The following is a 13,394-nucleotide window of genomic DNA, read 5'->3' as shown; positions in this document are numbered from 1 at the left end:
AATTAAGATTCCAAATATACTGACATATCTGCATTCGGGTACACAGTGAGTATAAAATATGCCTCCTCCTACTTGCCTTTTTTATAACTGTTTACTTCCGCTTTCAAGGAATCAAGCATTTGAACTGCTAGGTTTCCCTCTTCCCATCTTCTTAAGCAACTTTCCATTGAGTATGTACTACTATTCCATGTTATTCTTCCAAAATGCATTACTTAATACTTGTCTGCACTAAATTACTTCTACCATTTGTGTCTGTGTCCACCTGACATATTTTACAGAATTCCTTGCTTTTTGTTAGACTCCCCAGAATCGTATTATTTTTCAAGTTTTACAACATTTTCTTCATCCTCTGTGTTCCAGCTCTATGAAAGTGCTGTTCACTTGCTCTCATTCCCCTGCCATCGCCCTTTAGTCACATAATTATCCAATTCTCTTTTAAAAGCTTTTATGGATTCCACTTCCACCACTGGGTAATGCATTCCATGTTCTAACAACTATCTGCATTAATAATTTTTCTTAACCTCTACCTTCACTCCTTTGATATATTTATGTCTTTGAATAAGCTACATTCCAAGCAATGGAACTAGTTCTCCATAATTTACCTCGTTAGAGCTCTTCTTAACTTTGAAAACCTATCTTTCAATGCCGTTGACATCTATGTTAAATTAAGGTGCACAAGACCAGATGTAGTATTCTAACTGTGGTTCAGCCAATGGTTTGTATAGGCATTGTATCTTGGTTTTTTGTTCCAACTAGGTGTACTCTGTTCCTGTTATGGCTACAGTGTTAATTTACAATCCAGAAGGATTATAATAACATTATACTTGAGTGTGGTCGCCTGTGGTCTGTACTCGGCTATTATTGTTAAAGAGACTAATAATGCTGGATGACCTCAACTTCTGCAGTGTGACTTTTTTAGTTAGCTAACTTAGGGTGAAGAAGCTGATACAAGGTCGACAACTTTAATAAAAAGTCTCATGACCGTGTGTTGAGGCACTAGCACGTCTTGTCTTATTCATCCTTCAAGATGAAGATGGGCATGTCCATCATCTGGGCTGTTTAGTAGGGTTCTGGCGGGTACATAGGTGACTGTTGAGGCCGATCAGTGCCTGGAAGATTCTGCTGCAAATCGGACAGGATACTACAGACGATCAAGTTTTGGACGAGTTGCTGGCTTGGGATTTCCTCTCCTTGTGTTTTCCCTCTGCCTCTGATGTGCGCTTGTTTTTGAAGGAAGCCACACTGTTTTTATTTTGTTGCATCAGGTGCAGCAACCCTGGGCAAGCTACTCCCAGGACTCGAAGTCTATATCAAAATTCCTAAGTGAAGCTTTCAGAGTGTCCTTGTTGCACTTCCTTTGACCGCGATGAGAGTGCACCCTAGACTCGAGCTCTCCATAGAAGATTCACTGTAATAACCATTGACCAGCCTGATTCAGTTGTGACTGTCTCAATATGGTGTCGATGCTCGGAATGCCAGCTTGGGTGAGCACCTCAGTGCCTGGTATTTTATCCTGCCATCTGATCTTCAACTAGCAAAGGCAGCTCAGGTGAAAGTGCTTGAGCTTCTTGGTGTGGCGCTGGCACACAGTGAAAATCTTGCATGTGTGGAGCAGAGTTGGCAGGACTTTTACTGTATAGACTTCCAGTTTGGTAGGCAGACTTACTCCTCTTCATTCCCAGATTGATATTCGAAGCTGCTGAAGAATACACTTTTTTGGCAATTCTTACATGTGTCACATCATCAAAATAGACAGCTCAAGAGAGTAAGAACCGAGCTTATCCACTACTGACAGGCTCTGGTCATGAACTGAAACCTTTAATTTGAGATCAGGCTTTCTTGGGGCAGGCTGATACATTAATTCAGTTTTCTTTGTTCTGATTGTAAGGCTGGAGTTGTTGCATGCATTAAAGAATGAATCCATGCTCCATGGTATGTCCCGCTCTGAACCGGCAGCTAGTGCACAGTCATTGGCAAACAGGAAATCACAAACTGAACTTGGAGACCTTGTTCTTTGCCTGGAGTCGTCTCAAAGTGAGCAGCTTCCTGTCCATGCAGTACCTGATTTCAATGACAGGCTTATCATCATGGGAGGCATTGGAGAGCATGACAGAGAAAACATGCTGAAGAGGGTTGACGCTACTATGCAGCCCTGAACATGAACATGATGAACATGTACATGAATGGGATCGTAGTAAGGGAGCAATGCCCATCATTAGCCTCACTCTCTTGTCCTGACCTATCTTGGTCCTGCGGTAAGTCGAGTCTAAATGGCTGGAGATAGATCTGGATACTGTGGGTGACCAGGATGTCTGTGCCTTGTCGCTCTCCACGTATTCCACAACATGGTGCTGACCCACCTTTGAGCATGTTCAGCCTTAGATTGGTCTTGTGTGCCCAGTGATGTTTACAAAGCATTGAAACAAACAAGCTTTCAGATACAATTTGGGATTTTCTATTTGATTTTTGTTTCATTGATGGAATGGGGTCAGTTGTCTATTGCCTTTGATAACTGCAGTGCCTCATAAAATTAACAGTTTTAAATAGGAAAATTCCCTTGTTTAATATAGGGAATTTTGTTGGGCTTGGCACGGTAAGTACCCATGGGATTGAGTGTGTCACTTTTGTTATCAACATAAATATTATGTGCTCCAAGGTCTAGTATGGCATTGACCACACTAAATCTGCTTCTACTCTACCTCACCCCAACAAAAGAATACACCCTCCTATACAGATGTGAAATTTTGATTTCACACAGTCTTTTTGTGGGACAAAGTTTCAAAGCGCAAACCGTTTGTTCTAGGGACTGATGATTAATAAGAAAAAATTTTAACTATCCACATTCATTTCTCATTCAGTTCATTTAGAAAGAAAATGGCCTCATCTTCTCTGACACTATAGTAAGGTGTAAGATACAGAATAGTCACAAATAGAGAAGAAATACTTTACAGAACATTAAAAAAGCACAGTTTTTCTATCCATTAGCCTGTGGTCAGAGTTTGCAGAGTTGAAAGTAAAATGACTTTTCACTACAAATTTGTGCATAATGTTACTTATCAGGATGACTTAATAACTCCAGTATGCAGTGGTCAAGTCCCATTCTGAGATTAAGTGCAAATCTCCAATATCAACTGTGGAACACAGTCTTAGGTGAGTTTGACTGGCTGATGACTAGGGCACAAAAATAATTATATCCAAACTGTTCTATGTTTTCTTCCTCATCTTTGACCATTCTGTATTATGCACCTTGAATTAGCTGTCAAAATGGAGAAATGGCAGCTGTTAGTTTGAAAGTAACCAAAAGATAAATTTCTACTTTTTTTCCTCTAGAGGAGTAATTGCTCTCTGCTTATTTTTTATTGTATGTCTCTGTGAAATCTAGAATTGATGGGATGCACATACTTAGATATTAGTAAATACTTCCATCATTATTTTCATTTTACTTATACTTTGTGTGTTGCTTCAAGCCTTTATTTTTTGTTTCTCTGTTACTTGAATCCACTTAATTAGCTCTCTGCCCTTCCCTGTTACTTCCCTTTCCTCCTATTTCTTCCCCTTAAGACCCATGATTTGCACAAATTCTGTTTTCCCATGAATTTGGAACATTGAAGTATTTTGGATGGGACCTTGTCATCTCTGTAACCTCCTTCAGCCCTACAAACAATATTCTCTCTAAGCTGCACAACTGCGCAGCAACCTGGAAGTTCCTATGCTAGTGCAGTACAAATCAATCAAGTTACTGCACGTGCGTGGTTATGCAGAAAAATCTAAAGGATCCATGCGCTTAAACAAATCAACTACTCGTTAAAAACAAAAAATAGAGGGTATGTTCCCTACACCCCTCCGGCATCTCTGCACTTGTCCAACTCTTGTGCGCCATCGGTTTTCATCGTTCCCCATTGGCAGCAATGCGTTGACCTGCCTCGACCCTAAACTATGGAACTTTTCTTCCACTCTACCTCCCTCCACTTTACCATTCCCCTTCATTTTAAGATACTCCTTTAAAATCTACATATGACCAAACTTTTGGTCACCTGTCCTAAAATCTCCTTATTGACTGTGTTTACGCAAGAACTAGGAGCAGGAGTAAGCCATTCAGCCCCTCAAGCCTGCTGTGCCATTTGATAAGATCATGGCTGATCTGGCTGTGGCCTCATGTCCACTTTCCTGTCTGCCCCCCATAACCCTTGCATCCTTAATTTTGTTAACACTCCTTTGAAGCATCTGGAGACGTTTTACTATGTTAAAGGTGCTATATGAATGCCAGTTGTTGAGCCCTCTGATTTCCTCTCTCCTCGCCTTCCTTTACTTGCTGTTTGTGGTGTGCCTTGGAAATTTCGCTATGTTAAAGATGCTGCGTTAGTTGAAGGATGTGTGTTTGATATTCTACTCTCATTTGAATCTGTATTGCATCTTAGACCTAGCAAAAATGTCCAAAGCTGCTTCAGAGACAGAAATGAATGCTGAGCAGTATTAGAAAAATACTTGAATTCCAGCTTTGCGAAAATTCCTTATGTAGGATAAAGCTGGAGAGAGCTATAAGTAGTACATTCCCACAGTCTATCCTGGAAATCACAAAGATAAGAGGAGTGTTTCAGGAGAAGTGGGGGCTGAGGTTGAAATAATCTGGCATGATTGGGTATGATGTTTGAAGCTCATCTCAAAGTCAAACAAGATGTTGTGTACCATGAATCGACACCTGAGTGGGCTGGGTGATGAAATCTGACTGGGATGCATAACTTATGGCTAGTATTCAACAGTTTACCTTTAATCTTGTCAGTAAGTTAGTGAAAGTTCTGGGTCATTCATGACTTGATGCCATATATGTAAGGTGTGATGCAGAGGTAGAAAACTGTGGGCCAGAATTTACTGTCAGTGTGAAGGCTGTTATTTTTAAGGAAACGATATGGTAAGATGTATGGTTTAAGTTGAATAATATTGAAAAGTTGCTATCCAAGTTGTGCTGTTGCATTGTTAACTTCACCAAAAAGGCATTTTGCACTTAGCCTCCCCATCTTTGTTTAGGAACTTGTTGCATTTGCCCACTAATTGTTAATTAGACTTGCGCTTTGCAATGACATGATTTAACTTTCTGTGGCAGGTACCTTTTTATTGATGTGATGTGTTAATGACTGCCAGTCAAACTGTCTTGTGCTGAAGATGAAGGTTTTGATTTTTTTTTTAGGGATTTTAAAAATGTCATTTTAAATTAGCCTTTTCCTTTCCATCTTTTTTCTCTTTCTCAATCCAATCTTTCTTTCCCTCAGTATTTATCTTTCTGTACCTGATTTGACATTGAAGTCATTGCTTTTAATTCTCCCTCCTTCTCGGTCCTTCACTGTCCTGTTCGTACAGGTCCTAGATATCCTGTTTCCCTCACTGTGTCATGATCAATTCGTACTTTTAGCATTTTGTGGGCAATGAAAATTTTGAGTTGTAGGGTAGAATTTTACCGTCGACGAACGGGGGACGGAGCCTGCTCGCCGACGCGGGATGACATTGGGCGGAACCCCTGATGTCACCCCGCCCCACTTAAATTTTCAGGAAGGCGGAGGCACAGCAAAATCATCTGCAGGCCCGCCGACCTGTCATTAGCCACTTGAGGCCATTGACAGGCTCAATTAACCAATTAAAGGACCTGCCTGTCCAATCTTAAGGTTGGCGGGTTGGCTAGGAGCCCTGGCAGCAACTAGAAACACATGAAACCTCATCCAGTTGTGAGATGAGGTTTCATGTAGGGTTTTAAAAATGGTAATAAAATTGTTCTGTAAGTTATGAACATGTCCCAACTCATGTGACATTGTCACATGAGGGGACATGTAAGGGATTTTTCTTTTCTATATTTTTAATATTTTTAAAAGTCGAGGCAATCTCCCTGAGGCTGCACTTAGCTTCAGGGAGATGTGTGCTCTTTCGTGCGCATGCGTGAAAGAGCGCACTCTTGATTTTAAGGATTCCCCCCGCCCGCGCAGGGAGCGCATAGCGCTTCCCGGTGGACATCACGCTGGCGTGCCTTAATTGGCCTGTCCACGTAAAATGGCGGCGTGACCCCTATTGCTGGCAGCGATTGGCTCCACTCCCGCCTGTGATTGGGTCAGGCCAGCCGGCCCTCCCGGCAAATGGAAAATTCTGCCCGTAGTGTGAAGGGATGTGTCTAACAAATGGCAGACATTGTCAGATGCCTTGCTACAGCAAATCCTAGCCTTATGTGTTTGTTACTGAATTCACCGTGAATAATGATTTATGGCTGTGCACTGTTGTATACAACTTCGATTTTGGTCAGTATTTCTTGTTCGCATAAATTGGACAATGCATATGGTATAAAATCAAGATATTTATCTGTGTTCGATCTTATTTTATATTTATAACTACTGAAGTAAAACAAGCTTATAAATGGGCAGTTTCCTATCAAACTTAATGCATTTCCGAAATAACGGTTACACACTAGATTCTAAAAGCAACAGGCACTCAAGTCCACCTGGGAGGTATTGGATAACTGATTTCCTGATTACTGTTGTCAGAATATATCTCCTTTTAATTGAGTATTATTTTTCCCTTGATTTGGTTAGGGACCATTGACGTTTAAAGAAGAAACCCAAACACCCAGGGATTAATCGACAGAACTATACCGCAAGATTTCATATTTCTAAACAAAAACAACCTTTATTGTATTGTCAGGAACTAAGTTATTTTTGTATTCGTGGGTGTTAGGAATGAATTTTAGCTTGTAAGTTTAAGTTTAATTTGTGTTCCTGTATTGGTGTTTTAAGAAAGTGGGGTATTTAAGTTTTAGTTTCCTTTTAAAAGTTGCCTGCAAATCTGAAGGCTTTGTTTGTGTACCTACATTTTTAATGGGGTTTTACGACTCTCGAAGTGGTTTAGGGAAGTTAAAGCAAAGTAGAAAAACTGGGCTGTTGCCTAGCAACTTGTGGTGCTCAGTGACAGAAAAACAGAACAGTAGTTTCAGTTTAGTTAGAAACGAGCTAGGAGAAGCTGGACAGGAGGGAGCTGCAGGAAGCAGATTTCCCTAAAGAACAGATGAAGGGGGGGCGGTTGTGGTCCCAAGAAGGCCTTCTAGTCAAAGGAAAAGAACAGGAATCTGGAAAAGGGTCTGTTAAATGAAGTTAAGAGTAAGGAGCAGAGGGAAGGCTCTAAGTTTAAAGAGGGAACACTGCAGGATGTAGACTTAAAGCAAAATAGGCTTGCGAGAAGCCAGAATATTCGATGAGACAGCCAAAGATTTCTGACTCCTTACTATAGGCATATGAGGCAGTGCTATTCTGTTGGCACAGCTGAGTATCTGAGACAGAGCGTATGGAAGGCGAAACATGAATGCACGTGATGACCTGGGGGAGAGGAACATCAGAAGGAGAGTTTGAAACCCTGGGGGTGAGTGCTTGGGGAAGACGTCTGAGAGAAAGCACCATTTGGGAGAAGATTCCAAAGCAAGTACTTCGAGAGTGGAGATTGGAAACCCTCAAGTGAAAGACGGAGTTCAGTGAGACTGGTTTGGCTCAGGGTGTGAGAAACGTCTGGAGGTAGTTGATCGGAGATCCAAAGCATCTGTTCGGGGTGGCATCTGTCACTTGGTTTCAGTGTGTAGTGTGCATGACCACAGGTCACCTCTTGGTTTACGTGAACTTTGTGTTATCCTTACAAATCTGTATATATCTGTAAAAATATAGTTGTAGGTGAAGGAGTATTGTAATATAGTTCATCTTTTCTTGCTTAAGAAGTGTTTCATTCTTTTGTTAAAAGTTCATTAGCTGACTCCCGTGACTCTGTTGAGCAGCTACCCCCCCATGTTTCTAAACAAAAAAGTTAGGATCTATCAAGCCAGATTCCACCCTGGGATCTGACTTGTCCAGTAGTAACATCAGCTGGCATCATATCTGTATATAAACAGAAATTAAACAAAGCAAGCACCACAAAACACTATAGCTCACAAATACGTATGCTATAAACTTAGTTTTACTTTTTATTTCATCCCTGTATATGCCACAGCCCTCCAGAATTCACTTTAATTCTCTTCAGTGTTCCAGCCATCCTCCAAGGTAAGATTCTGTGGGGTCCTTCCATTACCTTTTGGGCTTTGCAACCCTCCACCTCTTCTTTACAGACTTCATGACTGTAGGTGTCTCTGGTCCTTGCCGGCAGATGCCCAACTGCCTTCCGACAGCTTTCCAAACTAACTCTGCTGACTGCTTTCCACCATAAGGCTCTGTGAGTGCCGCTGTAGATTTCTTTCACTAGTTTCAAAGTAGAACAAATCTTCTAGCTGCTTTTCCCTCATGAAATCCAAACTGAGAATAAGTCCTTATCTGTATTCCATATGGTGAATGATGAAATTAGTATTTTCTCTGCTTGAAGGATAGGCCTAACTGACAATTATCTCCTGTTGGCTCTCTCAATTTGTTGAGATGCAGTCCAAAGATGCAGCTGCCTCTGCCTATTCCCAAACTGAGCTGTTTGTTCTGTTGGCAAACACACACAGATAAATTAAACATAAGAACCTTCTGAACAAGGCTCCATGGCAACATGGCACACTTTGGGATGGTTCAAACAGAAATGGAAACAAATTATTTTACCTTCAGTACAACGCTTTGATTCTGTAACCCATATGAATAATTTGTATCTCCAATGGAGTTTTACAACCCTGTTTGCTGAAATTGCTATCTTTTAGTTTCCTTTATAGAGACATCTGACAGACACCCTGGCTCTGGACCAAGTGGTCCAGAAATGGGTCACCTATTGTTTAAGTTTTTCTTTTCACTGTCAACCCTAACCTTGTAAGATAAACACAGATTAATTAAACCTAGGCTTCTTTGATTTGCCTTTACATTAGAATTGTTTATCAGTTTTTTAACCACGCCTTTTCCATTTATCTAAAGTTAAAACTTTAATTTCTAAAACTAAAAGTTATATTCTAAAACATAAATACCATGAACCAGATTTTCGCAACACCCAACTGCAAAAGCGAAACAAAATAGTAAAAAAGACTTGAATCCTAACCCTAATATACAATAAAAATAATAGCTAAATGTGTTATCTATGTGGCTCTGTGTGCTTTTTCTCTCATCCAGCTTGTAATTACCTCTATAATTAACATGTTGTACATATTAACCAGCATCATAAAGCCATCATGCATAGTTTTGTTATGATCCTTGGCCAGACTCTGGGACTTTTGGGGGTTTGGAGGGGCGGGGGAGATCCAGTTAGGGAACAATAATGTTTTGTTTAAAGTGGATAAAAGATGAGATTCAAGACACCGGTTTTTGGAATGAAGCTGCAAGATTCTATGCATTTTGAACAAACAAAACAAACTTTACTATACAATTCAGAAAATACAACAATTTACAATATATATCTTACACTCTAACGGGGTAGGTATGAGGTACCTGTGAATTAACAGTTGAACTGAGGTCAAACACACCACACTACAGAGTAATATGACAGGTGCAACCAAGACAGTCTTTGGACAGTCAAGAACCCACTCAGACGTTAGGAAACACCAAGTCAAACAATCTCGTTGAAGCTCTGTCTCATGAGGGATTCCAGCTTCACCTTCAAAGATCTCTCCTTGGAATTCTCTCCAAAAGTTGCACCCTCTCACACGGCTTTAACAATGACCAACCTCACAGGGTTTTAATCTTGCCTTCCGAGATTCCTTCACCCTGGATTCCAAAGTACGCTCAACGCTAGCTCACAAGCACACTTTCAGATTTACAGCCATGCCAAACACAACACCACTGCTCCAAAGGGATACCCTTGACCCAATGGCCCTCTTTACTTAAAGCCTGCTCCCTACAGCTCTTTCTTTAACTTAACTGGGTCCTGTTTCTGTCCCTTTTGTCTTTGTGACACATGTTAGCTGCCAGACTGCCTCACACTGACTGCCTCAAGAAGAGGTGTTCACTGACCCTTGAATTGATCTGGGGACATGTCAAAACACTCCCGGGGGTCCCACCCTTGTTACTAAGCAGGAACCAATGTAACAAGCATTGGAATATCCTGTACCTTAAATGTCACAATCTCCACAGACTGCTAATTTAACACCCAGGAGCACACAATAGATTTCATGACAGTTCTGATTACGCAGTCTTCTGCTTTAGACAGGATAAAGATTAAAACAAACTGACAACTTTATAAATTAGCTTTTTTTTTAATTAGCTAGGAAATTTTAAATGTGAAAAAATTATGAAATGAGGAAAATCAATTTGATCCATCGATCTTATTTCCCTTAATGGATTTTTGCTGTAGACAGCCCTTATGGATAAGAGTTCTTAAAGTTCAGTTGCTGAATCTTAACTTCATTCACCATGGTATTAAGCTAGATTTTGATCCCTTGTATTATTTTTACAACTTTCCAAAGCACCAGTCTTGAATCCTCTTCAGCAATTTAGAATAAATTAAAATAATGATCCAGGCTTTGCAGTCAGAGATTTGGTGATGTCTGTGGATTTCACCTTTCCTGATGTTAATTTGAATTTGGCGTCAAGTCAAGGTTATCTCCAAGCATCCAGCAACAGTGATATCATCAAGCAGGATAAATAGTCAATCACATTGAAGAATTCTTACAGAGAGGAAACAGGAAGTTAAAAGCACTGATTATACTTAACATTTTAAGATCATTTTACATAGAGTGAAATAAAATTTGGGGTATATACATGGGATTAAGATTGAAGATTAAATATCAAACTTTTGAGAAAATTCTTTTTTAAAAATGTTTTTTTTATCATAATGGAGAAATTTGACATTCCACAAATGATAAAATTCATTTTTCAGCCCAGTGTGGTTGTTTAGCAGTAATTTTGAACTTAGTACACTTCATTCAATGAGGTGTTAACGTTTTCAAGGGTTTTTACAGTGTGTCTAGTTGTGTAAGAAGTGCAACTTTTTGTCATTTCCATAATTTCTACTTGATTCCAGTCTGTAGGTACTTCAACAGCCCACTGTCTGGATAAGCATAGAATCTATGACAACAACTTCAGGATTTGCACTTTTAACTGCACATATGTGGACTCCAAAGGTTGCCATCTGTTTCAGAATAGCAATGGTGGTGAACGCTGACAGTTTCATCATCATTCCTAACACAAAACCTGGGACCATGTTTAGGTTGCCACTTTTAAGGTTAGTGGCTACAGTTTGTTTCACCAGGCAGTATTCTATTTATACTGCCTGTTGGAAACTTCAGTTTGATTTCCCAGGATAGTACTTACATATATGCGCAGAGCTCCTCTCTCTACAGTTAAGTTTCAAGTTAGACAGTCTACCAGGTTCACAATGCTTAAACATTTTAAATTAATTGTTGTTAGTTTAAAAGTGTCCAGAAGCTCCTTCAAACACTTTTACACTAGATTTGACACTGATAGGTTTGATACTGCAATTATGCTCTGTGCATGGAAACATGCACTATTTACATCTCATGCCTTAGGGACCCTCACTGGTCAGTGCTATAGAGTTAATGTAAGAAGTAAAACTTGTAACAGCTCCAAAGTTGTTTAATCACACTCAAAATACATTTAGTGGCTGCTTATTCCACAGGTAATTAAGGTTAAGCAAGAAGAAGGTCTTGATTCTCTTTTTATTTCAAAATCCTGCTCCATTGTTCTAAATGCCGTTTACTAGCTTCTATTTTACTCGCTGTTATAATCAGATTTCTATTGTAACCTTTCAATTTTTATTTTGTAATGGACGAAGAAAGCCATCATAATGATCTAAGATGGAAAATTATTTTTGGTACCCCTATTTCACAATACATATGTTTGGAGATCATCATTACATCCTGTACAAAATATTCGTCGGCCTGAATTTTTTGGGCAAAACTCAGGAAATTCTTACGTTATTTTACGACTCTAATAATGAGCCCTGACATTTTAATAATCAACAGATCAGTTTTGATGAATGACAAGGAAAGTTCAATGTTCAGTCTAATTTATTTCTTTAACTGATTGTACTACCTGTCATAAAGTACTAGAAATAAACTCTTTTAAACATAATATCTTATTGTTTTCTTGCAAGTTGCACATGATCTGCAGTCTATTTGTCATTTTTTAAAAAAATATTTTTTTCTTGTAGGATAGCTTGGATGCCTTAATTTATGATTTGGACTTTCCCGCCTTAAGAAAAAACAAGAACATTGACAGCTTCATAAATCGATGTGAGTATTGTACAATATACATAAATATTCAGAAATATTTAAAATAATTTTGATACAAATGTTGCTATTAAGAAGATACAAATTCTGGATTAAACAAAACCAATATTTCTAATATATGGTAAAAGTATACTTCATCTTTCTATACATTAATATTCTCCTAAGTTCTACTGCACTGTAATTAAACTTCTACATGATAAAATTATTTTAAATTTGTACAGACAGTGTCAAGTTTATAGTTACTGGGATTGTCTGACTAAAGAAAAACATGAATAGTTTCATTGTGTAACTTCTTTCTGGAAGAAACTGTTTGTTAGATTTTTCCCTTCACCCTCAGCTCACATTCTTTGCTCTACATGTTGCTGGAATGGCAAGCTGAGGCAATGACAGTGGGGTATCTGGGCCCTTGGTGAACAATATGTCCAACAGTCCACTTTCTTAACCAACGAGATGTAAGGATTGAGGGAAAAAAAGGCATGAATTAGAGTCAAGAGCAAAAGCACTGTGGATGCTGGAAATATGAAATAAAAACACAATGCTGGAAATAGGTCTGGCAACATATATGGACAGAGAAACAGATTTAATCTTTCAGGTCAGTGACTCTTCATCAGAACTAGGAGTGCACTGTTTTCATTCTTTAGTAGGTATGCCACTTTTAGTATTAAGAGTGCAAATTGAACAGGAGCAAACAGCATTAGACACTGCCAGAAAAAAGTAATTCATTGTATGGAAAAGTTGCTGATAGATGCATTTTACAGCCGGCCCTTCATGGATTAAACTCAGACCTTGAGAGGAAGTTGAAAAAGTCATATTTATTTTTGGGAAAAGACAAAATGGTTAACTCCTAATTTACGTAGTGCTGAGGATCAGCCAATTCTAGAATTGTACATAAATATGTATGCAAATCCCTGTGGGAATTTTTCTAATTTATTTTCCATAAAATTTGCCAAGGGATAAAAATCTGTGTTCCAGACGTTAAGCTGGGTATTGATGCCAATTGATTGGAACACAGTTGAGAACAACTCCATTTGAGGGGGCAGCATGAAACATCAATTTTAATTAATTTTGTCAGCTCTGATCTAAACTAACCAAGAAAACTTATATAATTAGACCTGACTTCATTTAGTTTGGATGTTGAAGTATGGTTGTTGGTTTTCCCTGTGCCTTTTTCTTCATCTTTTTATATTTCACAAGCAGTTACTTTTTTTCCTGTTTCTTTCCTTTAGGTTTGTATCAT

The 13,394-nt window shown here is 39.1% G+C and overlaps 1 protein-coding gene across 4 annotated transcripts in view; it reads left to right on the top strand.

Moving 5' to 3' along the window:
• Positions 1-13,394, top strand: part of rock1 (Rho-associated, coiled-coil containing protein kinase 1) — a 226,223-nt gene that overhangs the window by 63,334 nt on the left and 149,495 nt on the right. For 3 of the 4 annotated variants that reach the window (XM_041189415.1, XM_041189414.1, XM_041189416.1), the window contains one exon: positions 12,079-12,160. Coding sequence is in view for 1 of the 4 variants with exons in the window: in XM_041189414.1 (XP_041045348.1) it covers positions 12,079-12,160 (82 nt within the window). In the remaining 3 variants the exon portion in view is untranslated. Of the gene's footprint in view, positions 1-12,078; positions 12,161-12,645; positions 12,750-13,394 lie in introns of those variants that run through there. The other variant, XM_041189417.1, reaches the window with a different exon arrangement.

This window comes from Carcharodon carcharias, chromosome 6 (genome assembly GCF_017639515.1).
Source record: "Carcharodon carcharias isolate sCarCar2 chromosome 6, sCarCar2.pri, whole genome shotgun sequence".
NCBI lineage: Eukaryota > Metazoa > Chordata > Chondrichthyes > Lamniformes > Lamnidae > Carcharodon > Carcharodon carcharias.
Note: the sequence above shows the minus strand (reverse complement) of the source record. Positions and strands in the feature narration are given on the sequence as shown.